General features: G+C 38.4%; 1 protein-coding gene across 1 annotated transcript in view; it reads left to right on the top strand.

The window, feature by feature from the left end:
- AP1G1 (adaptor related protein complex 1 subunit gamma 1) overlaps window positions 1-14,186 on the top strand; it is a 78,983-nt gene that overhangs the window by 53,731 nt on the left and 11,066 nt on the right. Inside the window, exons 12-19 of the mRNA XM_059150706.1 lie at window positions 2,439-2,579; window positions 3,347-3,401; window positions 7,309-7,431; window positions 7,609-7,698; window positions 9,116-9,243; window positions 10,130-10,234; window positions 10,911-11,052; window positions 11,244-11,370. Coding sequence (XP_059006689.1) covers window positions 2,439-2,579; window positions 3,347-3,401; window positions 7,309-7,431; window positions 7,609-7,698; window positions 9,116-9,243; window positions 10,130-10,234; window positions 10,911-11,052; window positions 11,244-11,370 — 911 coding nt within the window. The remainder of the gene's footprint in view (window positions 1-2,438; window positions 2,580-3,346; window positions 3,402-7,308; window positions 7,432-7,608; window positions 7,699-9,115; window positions 9,244-10,129; window positions 10,235-10,910; window positions 11,053-11,243; window positions 11,371-14,186) is intronic.

The following is a 14,186-nucleotide window of genomic DNA, read 5'->3' as shown; positions in this document are numbered from 1 at the left end:
AAAAAATTTTTCTTTTAAAGATTTTTTTAAATATATTTTTTTAATTTATTATTTATTTGACAGTTAGAGATCACAAGTAGGCAGAGAGAGAGGAAGGGAAGCAGGCCTCCCGCTGAGCAGAGAGCCCGATGCAGGGCTCCATCCCAGGAATCTGGGATCATGACCTGAGCCGAAGGCAGAGGCTTTAACCCATAGAGCCACCCAGGTGCCCCTAAAGATTTTATTTTTAAGTGATCTCTGTACCCCAATGTGGGTCTTGAACCGGCAACCCTATAAGAGTTGCATGCTCCACCAACTGAGCCAGCCAGGCACCCCAGGGTTTTTATTGTGGTTGGGGGCAGGGAGGTGCTTTGCACAGGGCTTATAAGCACCCTCTCAGTTGATTCTCAAAGCAAGCCAGTGAGACAGACTAGACAATTACTTCTATCCCAAATTAACAAATTAGTTAAAATACAGTCCCATAGGAATCCAATGATTTCCTCTAAACCTACCCCTGTAAGGGGCAGACCTGGGAATAGAAATTATTTGTTTTTAAAAGATTTTATTTATTTATTTGACAGAGAGAGAGAGAGAGAGAGAGAGAGATCACAGCAGGCAGAGAGGCAGGCAGAGGGAGAGGAGGAAGCAGGCTCCCCACCGAGCCGAGAGCCCGATGTGGGGCTTGATTGCAGGACCCTGATATCATGACCTGAGCTGAAGGCACAGGCTTTCACCCACTGAGGCACTCAGGAGCCCCTGGGAATAGAAATTAGACCTCTGACTCCTATTGTGTTGTTTCTCTATTGCTTTTGACTGGGATTTGCATTTCAAAAGTAAAAACTGTGTCTTCTTGACAGGCTGTTTAACGGGTTCGGAGCTCAGACTCTGCAGCCTGAATGCCTCATTTCAAATTTTGGCTCTGTATTTATTAAACTTGCTTTGGTCACTTAACCTTTCTCTGCCTCAGTTGTCCCATATGTAAAATGCAAATGCAAGAGCACGCACTTCAGAGGCCCCTGTTTGGCTCAGTTGGTTAAGCGGTTAAGCGTCTTAACCTGCCTCAGGTTGGATCTCTGGGTCCTTGGATTGAGTCCCACGGTAGGCTTCCTGCTCAGTGGGGAGCCTGCTTTTCCCTCTCTCTCTCCCTCAACCTCTGCCCCTCCCCACCCCTCATTCTCTCTCTCTGTGAGCACCCACTTCAAAGGGTTATGCAGGATTAACTGGATTATATGTAAAGTACTTAAGCAGTGTACAAGAATTAGCTATTGTATCCCTGTAAAGACTGAATGTTGTTCATAGATCAGCTAAGATGAAAGTATTTCTTACTTATTAAATTGGTATTTTGAAAGTAAATTATATACCATGTTTGAAATTACTGACCAAATATGAGAAGATGCATGTAGTAATCTTCTAACTTTTGCATGTCAAACACTGCCATTTTGCCTTGGTTGCCAAATTTGATAGGCAGTTACAGAAACTCTTATTTGTCCCCACAGCACATGCCCTTTTTCTTTTTTCATGGCCCTCATTCTCTCTTTTGCCCCCCCAGCCCCCACCAGCTTTATTGAGAAAAAAATTAACATAAACATTGTGTAAGTTTGATATTTACAGGTGCATTGATTTGATACATATCGTAAAATAGTTACCACCATGGCATTAGGACACCTGAGTCACACTACATAGTTACCATTTCTTTTTTGTACTGAGAATAGTTGAGATCTGTTCCCTTAGCAACTTGCAAGTATATAATCCATTTTTATAATTATTAATTTTTGTTGTCATGCTCTGCATTAGATCCCCAGAATTTACCTATTTTATGGCTGAAGTTTGTACCTTTTGATCGACACCCCCACACACACCCCAGACCCTGGTAACCACCATTCTAGTCTGTTTCTATGCTTTTGACTTTTTTAGTTTCCAGGTGTAGGTGACATCATACAGTATTTGTTTTTCTCTGACTTATTTCGCTTATCATAATACCTTCAAAGTGTGTTTTTATTCCAATTTTCTGTATATCTTTTGATGTAGACTGTTATATCATCTTTGAACAGAAATGGATATAATAAAAGGCGAATGTCATGGCTTTATCACATTTTTAAGGAATAATGCAAAGGGGTATCTTTCGGTAATACTCTTGTTGCTTCTCTTTTTGAGCCTTTTAAGTATTCTGAATTTTAGCTTCTTAGACTGTTGAACCCAAACTGCATTTTTGGTCATAGGTAGTGTATCTTTTAGAGCTTTTTGAGGAAAAGTGTTGAATGAAGATTCAAAATGCTAAAACTAACCTTGTTAACTTAGTTGTCTTGTGTACAAAGATTGCAATTACAAGATCATGGAAGGACATCAATATATCTGCCAGTACTTGATGTTCAGAAACAATACACCTGGGTCTTTTGTTTTGTTCCTGCTATATATACCATAACCCTTTTTTTTTTTTTTTAATGTTTTCCCTCTGCAAGGCGTGCAATGGAATTGAGTTTTGCCCTGGTAAATGGGAATAATATCCGAGGCATGATGAAGGAATTACTTTATTTTCTGGATTCCTGTGAGCCAGAATTTAAAGCAGATTGTGCATCTGGAATCTTTCTTGCTGCAGAGAAGTAAGATTTAATTTTTTTACATTCGTTGATAAAAGATGCTTGGAAAACTTTTTGAAAGCATCTTTACAACTTGGGGAAAATGTTGTATGTTGTAAACCTCTTTAAAATGTGTAATGTTTATTTCAACCTCCCAGTTGGAAATTTGCTTCATTAGAAGGTGATTCTAGCCAGTATTTAAGTATGCTAAGACCAAAAACAGCCCACTTTTATAAAATGTCCTCTTATATCTGTTCTTCAACTTCTCATCTATGAAGAAGAGAATAGAGAAGCTTTTGTTTGTTTCTTTGTGGGTTTTGGGTAGAGAATAGAAAGACTATAGCGTCACAGCATCTAAATTGTGATTCTGTGTAAAACTTTTAGGAAGAAATACCTCAATTTTAGTAGTGTGGTTATTTCTCCTCTCTGCACTGTGAATTTAAGGAAATGAGTTTCTAGTCCTGGTATTGCCTGGATCCCTTTTCTTTCTTCTCTGTCCTCCTGCTTTGTCTTCGTGATCTGTTTTCTAAAAAAATGGAGATGGAGTCCCATGTCTCAGCTCAGTAACTCGTGTTACAGTTATTAATGTGGAAACATCTGAGTTTGTGTAGCATTTCATTACCCTTTGAAATGGGGGTAGCTGCTAGATTCGAAGGTAAGATTTGCCTCCAAAATAATCACTTTACCAGTAAACCTAAAAAAGATTATAGGACAGGATTTTTGAAAGTCACTGAGCACAGAATATAGTTCACAGGTTCCAGTAATTTCATCTGGTGCCATTATTTCCCCAGGTATGCACCTTCCAAACGGTGGCACATAGACACGATTATGCGTGTTCTGACAACGGTAAGTACTGTTTTTTTAGTCAACATATACCAGCTGCAGGATGTGCTGATTAATGAGGCAGACAAATCTCTTGTTCTCAGGAGGGTTTACATTCTAGTTCTAGTGGGAGAGATGAGAAATTCATGGAGAAATACGTACTATCCTGTTAGGCAAGAAAAAAATACTACGAGAAACAGTGAAGCAGCATGAAGGACTACAGCGATGGCAGGAGAGAGTGGAATATGGGGGCAGCGGGCCAGTTCTTTTTTAGATAGAGTAGTCAGGGCAGGTCACTCAGAGGAGGTGACACTTGAGGAGAGAGCGCAGTGAAAGGAGGAGCCGTGCCAAGGTTTGGGGGAACAGCAAGTGTTGCAAAGCTCTTGAGTGGCAGCAAGTGTGGCCTGCTTGGAGGCAAGAAGGCGGCAAGTGAAGCCAGTAGCATGAGAGGCAGAGAATGGTAGGACTGAAGCAGGAGCTAGGTTATGTAGGGCCTGTGAGGAGTTTGGAAGCCATTGGAGGGTTTTGAATGACTACATTTATTCTGGTTTTAAAATTACAGATTTATAAGTTATTCTTTCTTTGGCAGTCTTCCAGAGTTTTGGAGCATCTCTATTTATCATTCAATTAATAGAAATCAGAGATTTAACAGTTAAAATGAAAGTGTTGTGGCAAATAAAGAAAACATAACTACCTATGTTTAATTGCTGTGTCAGAAATAGATACCATAAAGGGAAATTTCCATAGGTTTAATCACATTAAAATTCAAAATTTGTAAGGCAAAAGGGAAAAAATCTACAGAGTTAAAAGGCAAATGACAAGTGGAGAAAAACACTGTAACATATGACAGCATGTTAATATCTTTAATCTATAAATAGTTTACAATTAATAAGAAAAAAATCAAACACTGTAATGGAAAGATTGGCATTTGAACAGACATTTCACAAAAGAAGAAAGAAATGGCTAGTTAACATTACTTACTAATAAAGAAATTTTACTTATAAAATTACAAGGGAGATACCATTTTTCACTTGTCTTACTTTTTAATCAAATTCCTAGTGGTAGTTAGAAAATAGAGAAATAGGCAGTACCCTCCACTTTGTATTGGGTATAAAATGGTGCCATTTTTCCAGAGTAGACTTCCAGAAATCAAGATTTGACCTCTTAACTGACTGAGGCTCCCAGGCACCCCTAGTTTATACCTTTGAATTCAGTCATTGTCTTTTTAGTAATTTATCTTGGAAAAATAAAAGGACAAGTGTACAGAAACATATATACAAAGATATTCATCTCAGTCTTGTTTATAATGGGAGAAAACTGGAAATAAATACAAGTCTCCAAATGGGCATTGGTTAAGCAAGTTATGAAACATGTCTGTAGGAAGGAATGAGATTGTTAAAATTACCGTGTGTGTATATATATTTGTTGCTGTGGGATTCTGTTTTGACATGCTGGTTTGCTAGTTTACTTGAATTAACTTCATGAAAAGTTAATGCACTAATGAAGAAATTATATTTTAACAAAAACTGTGAATCAGGACACATTTTTTAGTTTTTATAAGGCTTAAGAGAAGAGAAAATTAAAGCTCTTGAAGAAATATGTTCTCAGCGCTTCATTCTTTTAATTTTTCCAATTGATTTCTATAGTCTTATTATGGTCCTATGATTTTTCCTCCTTAACCTGTTGATGTGCTGGATCACATTAATTGATTTTTGAATGTTGAACTAACCTTCCATACCTAGAATAAATCCAACCTGGTCGTGGTATGTAGTTCTTTTTATACATTGCTATGTTTGATTTGCTAATAGATTTTTTAGGATTTTTGCATCTCTACTGGTGAGAGATACTGGTCTGTAATTTTCTTTGACCTCTGTGTTACTTAGTTGTGTAGTCTCCAAATATTTTGGGATATCTTAGCTATCTTTGTGTTACTGATTCCTAGTTAAATCTTATATGACTTTTATTCCTTTATTTATTTATTTTTTTGAAAAGTTTTATTTATTTATTTGAGAGAGAGAGAACACAAGTGGCGGGAGATGGGCAGAGGGAGAAGCACACTCCCCAGTGAGCAGGAAACTAAACATGGGGCTCGATCCCAGGACCTCAGAATCATGACCTGAGCGGAAGGCAGACTCTTAGCCAACTGAGCCACCCAGATGCCCCTGTCTTTTTTTTTTTTTTTTTTTTTTTTTATTTGAGATCTTTCTGGGGCCTCTGCCTGGCTGAGTCGGTAGAGGACGTGTCTCTTGATCTCACTGTCAGGAGTCTGTGCACCAAGTTGGACTTGGAACCTACTGTAAATAAATAAATAAATAAATAAAAATAAATTTGAGATTTTTAATGGCCCAGAATATGGTCTGTCTTGGTGAATGTTCCATCTGAGTCGGTAGAGGACGTGTCTCTTGATCTCACTGTCAGGAGTCTGTGCACCAAGTTGGACTTGGAACCTACTGTAAATAAATAAATAAATAAATAAATAAGTAAATAAATAAATAAATAAAGATAGATAGATTTGAGATTTTTAATGGCCCAGAATATGGTCTGTCTTGGTGAATGTTCCATTTGAGCTTGATAATAATGTGTTTTCTGCTGTTGGATGAAGAGGTGTATAAATGTCAGTTAGATCATGTTAATGCTTTCTCTTATTTAAAACATTACCTTTTTTCATTAGGAAAGAAGAATGTAAAACAGTTAACTTATTTTTTCACTTCTGTCCATTCCTTTTTGACTATTTCCCCAAACTTCTCTCTCCTCTGGCTTTGTGTTTTTTTAGCAGGTGTGAGTATCCCAATCATCTGGGTTTTTTTTTCTTTTTCTGTTTCTGTTTCTCTTTTTCTCCTTTCCCTTTTTCTCTTTCTCTTTGTTTCTCTTTCTTCCTTTCCTTGGTCTCATTCTTCTAGGTCAGATCTGGTCTTCTGTCCTTGCTCAAGGTGGGCTGATACGAGGCACAGGTTCCACTGTTTATATGTCCTGCACAGCTTGGTTATCATAATCCTCTGACAAGGCCAAGGTTTAGTTCCCTCAGAGGTTAAATAGCTTTACTTTGTTGCATGGTTGCGAACAGTATCTCAGATTCTACTAGTCAAGAGGACATTGGAGAGACCAGGTTTGTTTTTGTTTTTAGTGTGCATGATTGAATACAAAATATTTATCCTTTCTGGGACGAATGGTTCTTTAATTTTTATAAACTCTAGTTTTCAAAGGACAGTGTGATATTTTAAATAAATTGCAGAAAGATTACTATTCTTATTTAAAATGCTGCCTTTTAAAAAATAAAATAAAATAAAATAAAATGCTGCCTTTCGGGGGTGCCTGGGTGGCTCAGTCAGTTAAGCATCTACCTTAGGTTCAAGGTCATGATCCCCAGGGTCCTGCTCAGCAGGGAGTCTGTTTCTACTTCTGCCTCATCCCCCATTCATTCACATGCAGGCACACACTCTCTCTCAAATAAATAAATAAAATCTTAAAAGAAATTTTTAAAAATACTGCCTTTCTGGACTGCTGATATATACTCCCCTCTCCGTCCCCCAGAGTAATGTGGCTTCTCTAGCTAGCCCATATGATTTTAACTGTGTTGGGGAGTTGTGAGAGGGACAGATTGTTGTAGGTAAGTTCCCAGTGAATGTACTTCATACATTTTTGAACTCTTAAACCTAATCTGTTTTGATAAAAAGGTCCTTTATATTTTACTTTTACTTTGACAGAAGAGATTTTAAAATTTTTTATAAAATTAATAAAATGAGAATATTCATTTAAATAAGAAGTAAGTAATTTGAATAATTAAAATTGAAGTTTGAGCTGCGTATACACCTGAGAATTGGAACCAGCTTTATCTCTGAGGATGCTCTGTAGTCGTCGTCTCCTTGAATAAAAGCAATAGCTTTTATGATCATTACGGTGTGTTTCTAAGGGTAACTGCGTTTCCTTTTAGGCAGGAAGCTATGTTCGTGATGATGCGGTCCCCAACTTGATCCAGTTAATAACCAATAGTGTGGAGATGCACGCCTATACTGTCCAGCGCTTATACAAAGCAATTCTTGGTGATTATTCTCAAGTAAGTACTTTCTGCTTTGGTGGGGAAATTACGCATTATGTTCCTGGTGTGTTCTTACTACTAACACTCCAGATACATATTTCCTGGTTTTGACCTTTATGATTAGATGACGTGTGATTTGCATTAATCCTTGCAAGGATTAAAAGCCTTTGACACATGGTGACTTTCTTTTGACAGCAACCTTTGGTACAAGTGGCTGCGTGGTGTATAGGTGAATATGGAGATCTTCTTGTATCAGGCCAGTGTGAAGAGGAAGAACCTATTCAGGTACTCCTTGTTACTCTTTCAGGTGGGGGAAAATAGTAGGAGGAGTTGAGGTTCATTCCTAAAAAACCTGTTAAAGAAGGTAATGCCAGAATTATATTGGGAAACTTGCCAGTTTTTGAGATGGAACTTACTAGCCCTATGTGAGATTTTTTTTTTTTTTTAATTTATTTATTTGACAGATCACAAGGGGGCAGAGAGGCAGGCAGAGAGCCTGATGCGGGGCTTGATCCCAGAACGCTGGGATCATGACCTGAGCTGAAGGCAGAGGCTTTAACCCACTGAGCCACCCAGGTGCCCCCCTATGTGAGATTTTTAAACCACCTGCAGACTGACTCTCCGCTCCATCCAACTAAAATACATTGTTTCTCCTACCCTGTGACTTGATGAGAAGAAATGAGACATATCTGTGTTTGCATTTGCTTCTTAAAAGGCTGGCTTTAGGGGCGCCTGGGTGGCTCAGTGGGTTAAGCCTCTGCCTTCAGCTCAGGTCATGATCTCGGGGGTCCTGGATAGAGCCCCAGGTCAAGCCCTCTGCTCAGCAGGGAGCCTACTTCTCCCTCTCTCTCTGCCTGCCTCTCTGCCTACTTGTGATCTCTCTGTCAAATATATAAATAAAATCTTAAAAAAAATACAATATGCTTTCACTTATTTGTGGAGCATAAGAAATAACACGGAGGACATGGGGAGATGGAGAGGAGAAGAGCTGAGGGAAATTGGAGGGGGAGGTGAACCATGAGAGACTGTGGACTTTGGAAAACAATTTGAGGGTTTTGAAGGGGCGGGGGGGTGGGAAGTTGGGTGAGCCTAGTGGTGGGTATTATGGAGGGCACGTATTGCATGGAGCACTCGGTGTGGTGCATAAACATTGAATTCTGGTACACTGAAAGGAAATTAAAAAAATAAAAAGTTGGGGCACCTGGGTGGCTCAGTGGGTTAAAGCCTCTGCCTTTGGCTCAGGTCATGATCCCAGGGTCCTGAGATCGAAGTGGGGAGCCTGCTTCCATTCCTCTCTCTCTGCCTGCTTGTGATCTCTGCCTGTCAAATAAATAAAATAAAAAAAAAAAATTAAAATTAAAAAAAAAAAAAACTGGCTTTAGGAGACGTTGTGACAACAGCACTTGAACTCTATTTATCCTTTTATTTTCTTCCCTTATTTCTGCCCCTTGAAACTAATATAATGTGTCTCGCAGCCCCCATTGGGTATTTTCCACTCTTTTTTTAAAAAAAAAAAAAAACCTCCCTCCTACCTGCCTCTCATTGATGGATCAGCGTGGACATTTAATGGTGGCGAAGCACAGATTGTGTTAGAAGTTTTGGTAATGATGGTAGGGTTGTCTTTCTGGTGGCATCCTGTGACTTGAAATCAGATTTAGCTATCTACTGTTAGAATTCATCCTATTTTTTTTTCCTTCCCCAGGTAACAGAAGATGAAGTGTTGGATATTTTAGAAAGTGTCTTAATCTCTAATATGTCCACCTCTGTGACCCGAGGTTATGCCCTCACTGCCATTATGAAGCTTTCTACTCGATTCACCTGTACTGTAAAGTGAGTATGGAGAAAAAGTAGAATGGACATGTTATTTATAATTTTTAAAAACTCTTGTTATGGAAAATTTCAAGCAAAGGCAAAAATAGGATAGTAAAATGAATTTTATATTTTATATACCTGTTTTTCCATGATAGTAATCATTAACTTGTGGTTCATCCTTATTTTATCTATACTTTGCTCCCTGTTACCCTCACACCCCACCACTTATTTTTTTGAAGGTAAAAAGTTATGTTTTAAAAATTTGATTTCTAATACCTTTTCTCTTGTTTAAAGTAGAGAAGTTACTTCCCTATATAAGGGCTCTGGTTTATTATAGTATTTTGAGATGTCTGAAGAGGAAGAAAATCACAAAGGTTTTGGTGGTCAAATGTTTACTTTACGTTCTGCTGTTCACTATTTTGAATAAAAGTCAGTTGGATTAGTTTCCCAGCCAGGTATCTTAAGGCACACTTAGTTCTCTTATATTTTCTGTAAGGCCACGTGAAAAGGGGTATTTTTTACTAACTCTTTAAATTGTAAACTAGAAGAATTTATTGTTACGTAATAACATTTTGGTGATAAAAGCTTATTTTAAAGGTGTTGAGAGAATGAACATTACATGCTTCTTTTGTAACATATTAATAATTGGTATTTTTTTCTAGCAAATTTTAGGGATGGGACATTTAACAGACAAAATCTAACATTACAGTTAGAACAAGTACAGTGGTACATGATGGTGTTGAAGTGTGTGTTGGATAAAAGAAGACAAAGGAAAGGGGTTTTGTTTTTGAAAAGATACGTAAATTAAGGAAAGAGGAATGGAAACTCTGGTTTGTTTGTTCTTTCTGCTTGTTTATGAACTTTCTTTTGGGTATTTGAATTTGTTTGTCATTTTATCCCAAAGCCGAATTAAGAAAGTGGTTTCAATCTATGGAAGCAGCATTGATGTGGAACTCCAGCAGAGGGCAGTAGAATATAATGCACTTTTTAAGAAATATGACCATATGAGGTAAGTGAAAGAAGCTGAGCAGTGCATGTCGCTGTTAGCATCCTGAACACATTGTCATGATAATCAACAAAGGAGACTCATTCCTTGTGCTTGATTACCTGGACCTCACAATGCTGTTTAGTCCTAATTGCTTGACTGCTTTTATTGGTCTGTCCTCTATTCTGCCTGCTCTGTAAAGACTTAAGTCAGCCGTGTCCTCCTGTTCACCTTCTCCCCTTTCTTTTGGCGAGAAATGTTTGCTTCTTGTTCCGTTTTATTGGGTTAAGAAATAGGAGTTTTGGTTTTTTTTTTTTTCAACGGAATCTCATTCCAGTATTTAACTCTGTGACATACGATCTTTTTTTCCACTTCTGTTATGCAGTGTCTTCTTGATTGGAACTTGTTAATTCCTACTTATTTACCTCTCTTTCATTCCAATTTCTCTATCCACCGAGAAATCCCAGTCTCTCGGGATTTAAGTAGACAGTTTGTCTATTCAAGGTTTCTTGCCTGCCCTTAATCCAGCCAGGAATTTAGGTCATGTATTCTTGTAATCCACCTTCTATTTTAGTGTGTGTGTTACAGAGTGGGGGGGGAGATGGTTGTCCATATTTGACTCCAATATAGTAACAGTGATTGTCTTGGGTAGGGAATCTAGGTTAACTGCCTAGAATTTAACCACTTCAGATTCTTCCAGGTCTGCCCTCCTTGAGAGAATGCCTGTCATGGAAAAAGTAACCACAAATGGCCCTACTGAGATTGTGCAGACAAATGGAGAGACAGAACCAGCTCCACTAGAGACCAAACCACCACCCTCTGGGCCACAGCCCACCAGCCAGGTAGCTTTTCACTTGCTTATCTGGGAATCCTCATGATCTTAACAGTTCCTTATCGCCTCTCAGCTGATTCCCTTCAGTGTTCCTGGATTGATTGATGGCTCTCTTCCTTATTTTTAAGTGTTGAAAGAGCTTTGCCTTCATTGTAGATTAGACAAATGACTAATGAATTGAGGTATTATTTCCTTGTATAGGCCAATGATTTACTGGATTTGTTGGGAGGAAATGACATAACACCTGTTATTCCAACTGCACCTACAAGCAAACCAGCTTCTGCTGGTGGAGAACTTCTTGATTTGCTGGGAGACATCAACCTCACAGGTGAGACCAGACTGGAGTTACTTAATGCTTTGGCTGGGGTTAAAGGCCTTAGGGAAAAACTACACTGAACATAGACTTTCTGGCATGTGAAGCAATTAAAGAGGGGAGAAGCTAAGTGAGAAGTAGGAATGGAATCTTAACATCTGGGATGTAAACTGCCATGCTAGTATTCTAGAGCTAATTCACAGGGAATAAAGAGTCCAATTTTTAATTTTGGGAGGATAAATTGCTCTCCTAGTATTTAAGATAGAAAGGACTTTCTCTTTCAGGCTACAAAAGAAATATATTTCAAGTCACTTCTGCTTTTACTTAGTGTCCTAAGACATCACTTTTTCTATGTTTCTTTCTACTCATGATCAGCTTTCAGTAGCCAAGGCCATTTGTAGAGAGTGGAGAGATGTTAACCTATTTTCCTCTCACCTTCTTAGAACAATGGAGGGAGAAAATTGTCCATGATGATAATATTCAAACATAACTTTTCATTTGGGAACATTTTTTTCTTTTCTTTTAAGATCTTATTTATTTATTTGACAGAGAGAGAGAGAGATAGTGAAAGAGGGGACACAAGCAGGGAAAGTGGGAGAGGGAGAAGCAGGCTTCCCGCCAAGCAGGGAGCCCGATGTGGGCCTCTATCCCAGGATCCTGGGATCATGACCTGAGCCAAAGGCAGATGATTAATGACTAAGCCACCCAGGTGCCCCTGGCACATTTTTTTTCTTCTGTTTGTTTGTATGTAGTAAACATTAGTGATTGTTGATGTATTCATAACATTATGAACCCTGAGTCCAAACGTATTACTGTAGCATATAATTTCTATCTCAAGTGATTTCTTTAAAAGTATAATGGTGAGTTACTGCATAAATGACCTCAAATAGAAAGTAGCCATAGGGTGAGGATTTTGGCTGCTCATCTAGACAAGCTACCAGAGGCTAAATGATTTTTCCTAACACAGCTTCTTCCCAGAGCTTACAGTTTATATTTATGTCTTAACAAAATTTTAAAATGTTACTGATGCGTACTTTTGAGTCATTCCCAGATAGTTCCACATCCTCAGATGCCATAGCTCTACTGGATATATCAAAAAGCAAAAACAGCCCCTTAGTTAAAACATAGTGTAGGGGTGCCTGGGTGGCTCAGTGGGTAAGCCTCTGCCTTTAGCTCAGGTCATGATCTCGGGGTCCTGAGATCAAGCCGCAAGTTGGGCTCTCTGCTCAGTGGGGAGCCTGCTTCCTCCTCTCTCTCTCTCTGCCTGCCTCTCTGCCTACTTGTGATCTCTCTCTGTCAAATAAATAAATAAAATCTTAAAAAAAAAAACAACAACCATAGTATGTAGATGATTCAATTACTTATTCACGTATTAGCAGTTCTGTGTTAGTTCATACTCTTCTCAATTATAATTTTATATGGTTGTCCAATATTGCATTAAAAGGTTTGCATCATTATTTACTCAGTTCCTTACTATTAGATGTTTTGTTTCAGATATTTCTTGTATCGAATGCCTCAATAAATGTCATCATTACTTTGATTTTCTCTTATTTTGGATTACATACTTAGATCAGGTTACTCAACATTTCTGGTTCTGTTTAAAGTAAAGATGGGAGGTGCCTGGCAGGCTGAATCAGTAGAGCATGTACCTCTTCATCTTGGGATTGTGGGTCCGAGCCCAGCTTGGATGTAGAGATAACTTAAAAATAAAATCTTTTAAAATAAAAAAAGGATGGGGGTGCCTGGGTGGCTCAGTCACTTAAGCATTAGCCTTCAGCTAGGGTCATGATCCCAAGGTCCTGGGATCAAGCCCAGCATGGGCCTCTGCTCATCAGGGAGTCAGCTTCTCCCTCACCCTCTTCTTGCCTCTCCCCCTGCTTCTGCTCTCTCTGTCAAATAAATAAATAACATTAAAAAAATAATAATTTAAGAAGGATGATAACTATTTTACCTTATGAGCTCTTTGTGAGGAATGGTGGCTTATTCAGTACATACAGGACACATAGTAGGCACTTAGTAAATGTTGTATCTTTTCCTCAGTAGCATGTGGCTACCAGTTTCACTGTATAGTCATAAGCATTATGGATTTTCATTTTTTAAAAAACCCTACCAGGTAAAAGATTGGCCTTATTATTTTGTTAAATTTTAATTTTTTCCATCACAGGGATAGTTATATCTATCTATATTTTTGCACATGGATTTATAAAGAATTTTTTTTTTTTTTAAAGATTTTATTTATTTATCAGAGAGAGGGGGGGGGAGAGAGCGAGCACAGGCAGACAGAATGACAGGCAGAGGCAGAGGGAGAAGCAGGCTCCCCGCCGGGTAAGGAGCCTGATGTGGGACTCGATCCCAGCACGCTGGAATCATGACCTGAGCCGAAGGCAGCTGCTTAACCAACTGAGCCACCCAGGGGTCCCTGCACATGGATTTCTTTTTTGAATATTCCTTTTGTATCTTAAACTCATTTATCGGGGGTGGGGGCTTAATGTTTTGTTTTGTTTTTGTTTTTACTTTCTTTCCTAGTGTTACATGAAAAAGCAGACTGGTAAAACAGTAAAAGAGCCTGGATCTTCCTTACTTATAATGTGTTTTAAATGTATTTTCCCATTTTCTTTACTAGGTTAGACATTTTTTTTTTTAGGTTAGACATTTTTGAGGATTATATTCTTTAAGCCCTCATTAATTATAGTCCTGTATTGTAATGCATAATCATTTAAGTAAGTGGAAATTAGGAAATAAATTTAGTGTGTCTTTTTAGGGGAACTGGAGCAGTGAGTTTTTGTTGTTTCCCCAAACTACTTAATGTTCCTTTACAGGAGAAAAGAGCT

This window comes from Mustela lutreola, chromosome 16, assembly GCF_030435805.1.
Source record: "Mustela lutreola isolate mMusLut2 chromosome 16, mMusLut2.pri, whole genome shotgun sequence".
In the NCBI taxonomy this organism is placed as follows: domain Eukaryota; kingdom Metazoa; phylum Chordata; class Mammalia; order Carnivora; family Mustelidae; genus Mustela; species Mustela lutreola.
The sequence above is the reverse complement of the archived record's forward strand: the minus strand, read 5'-3'. Positions and strand labels throughout refer to the sequence as shown.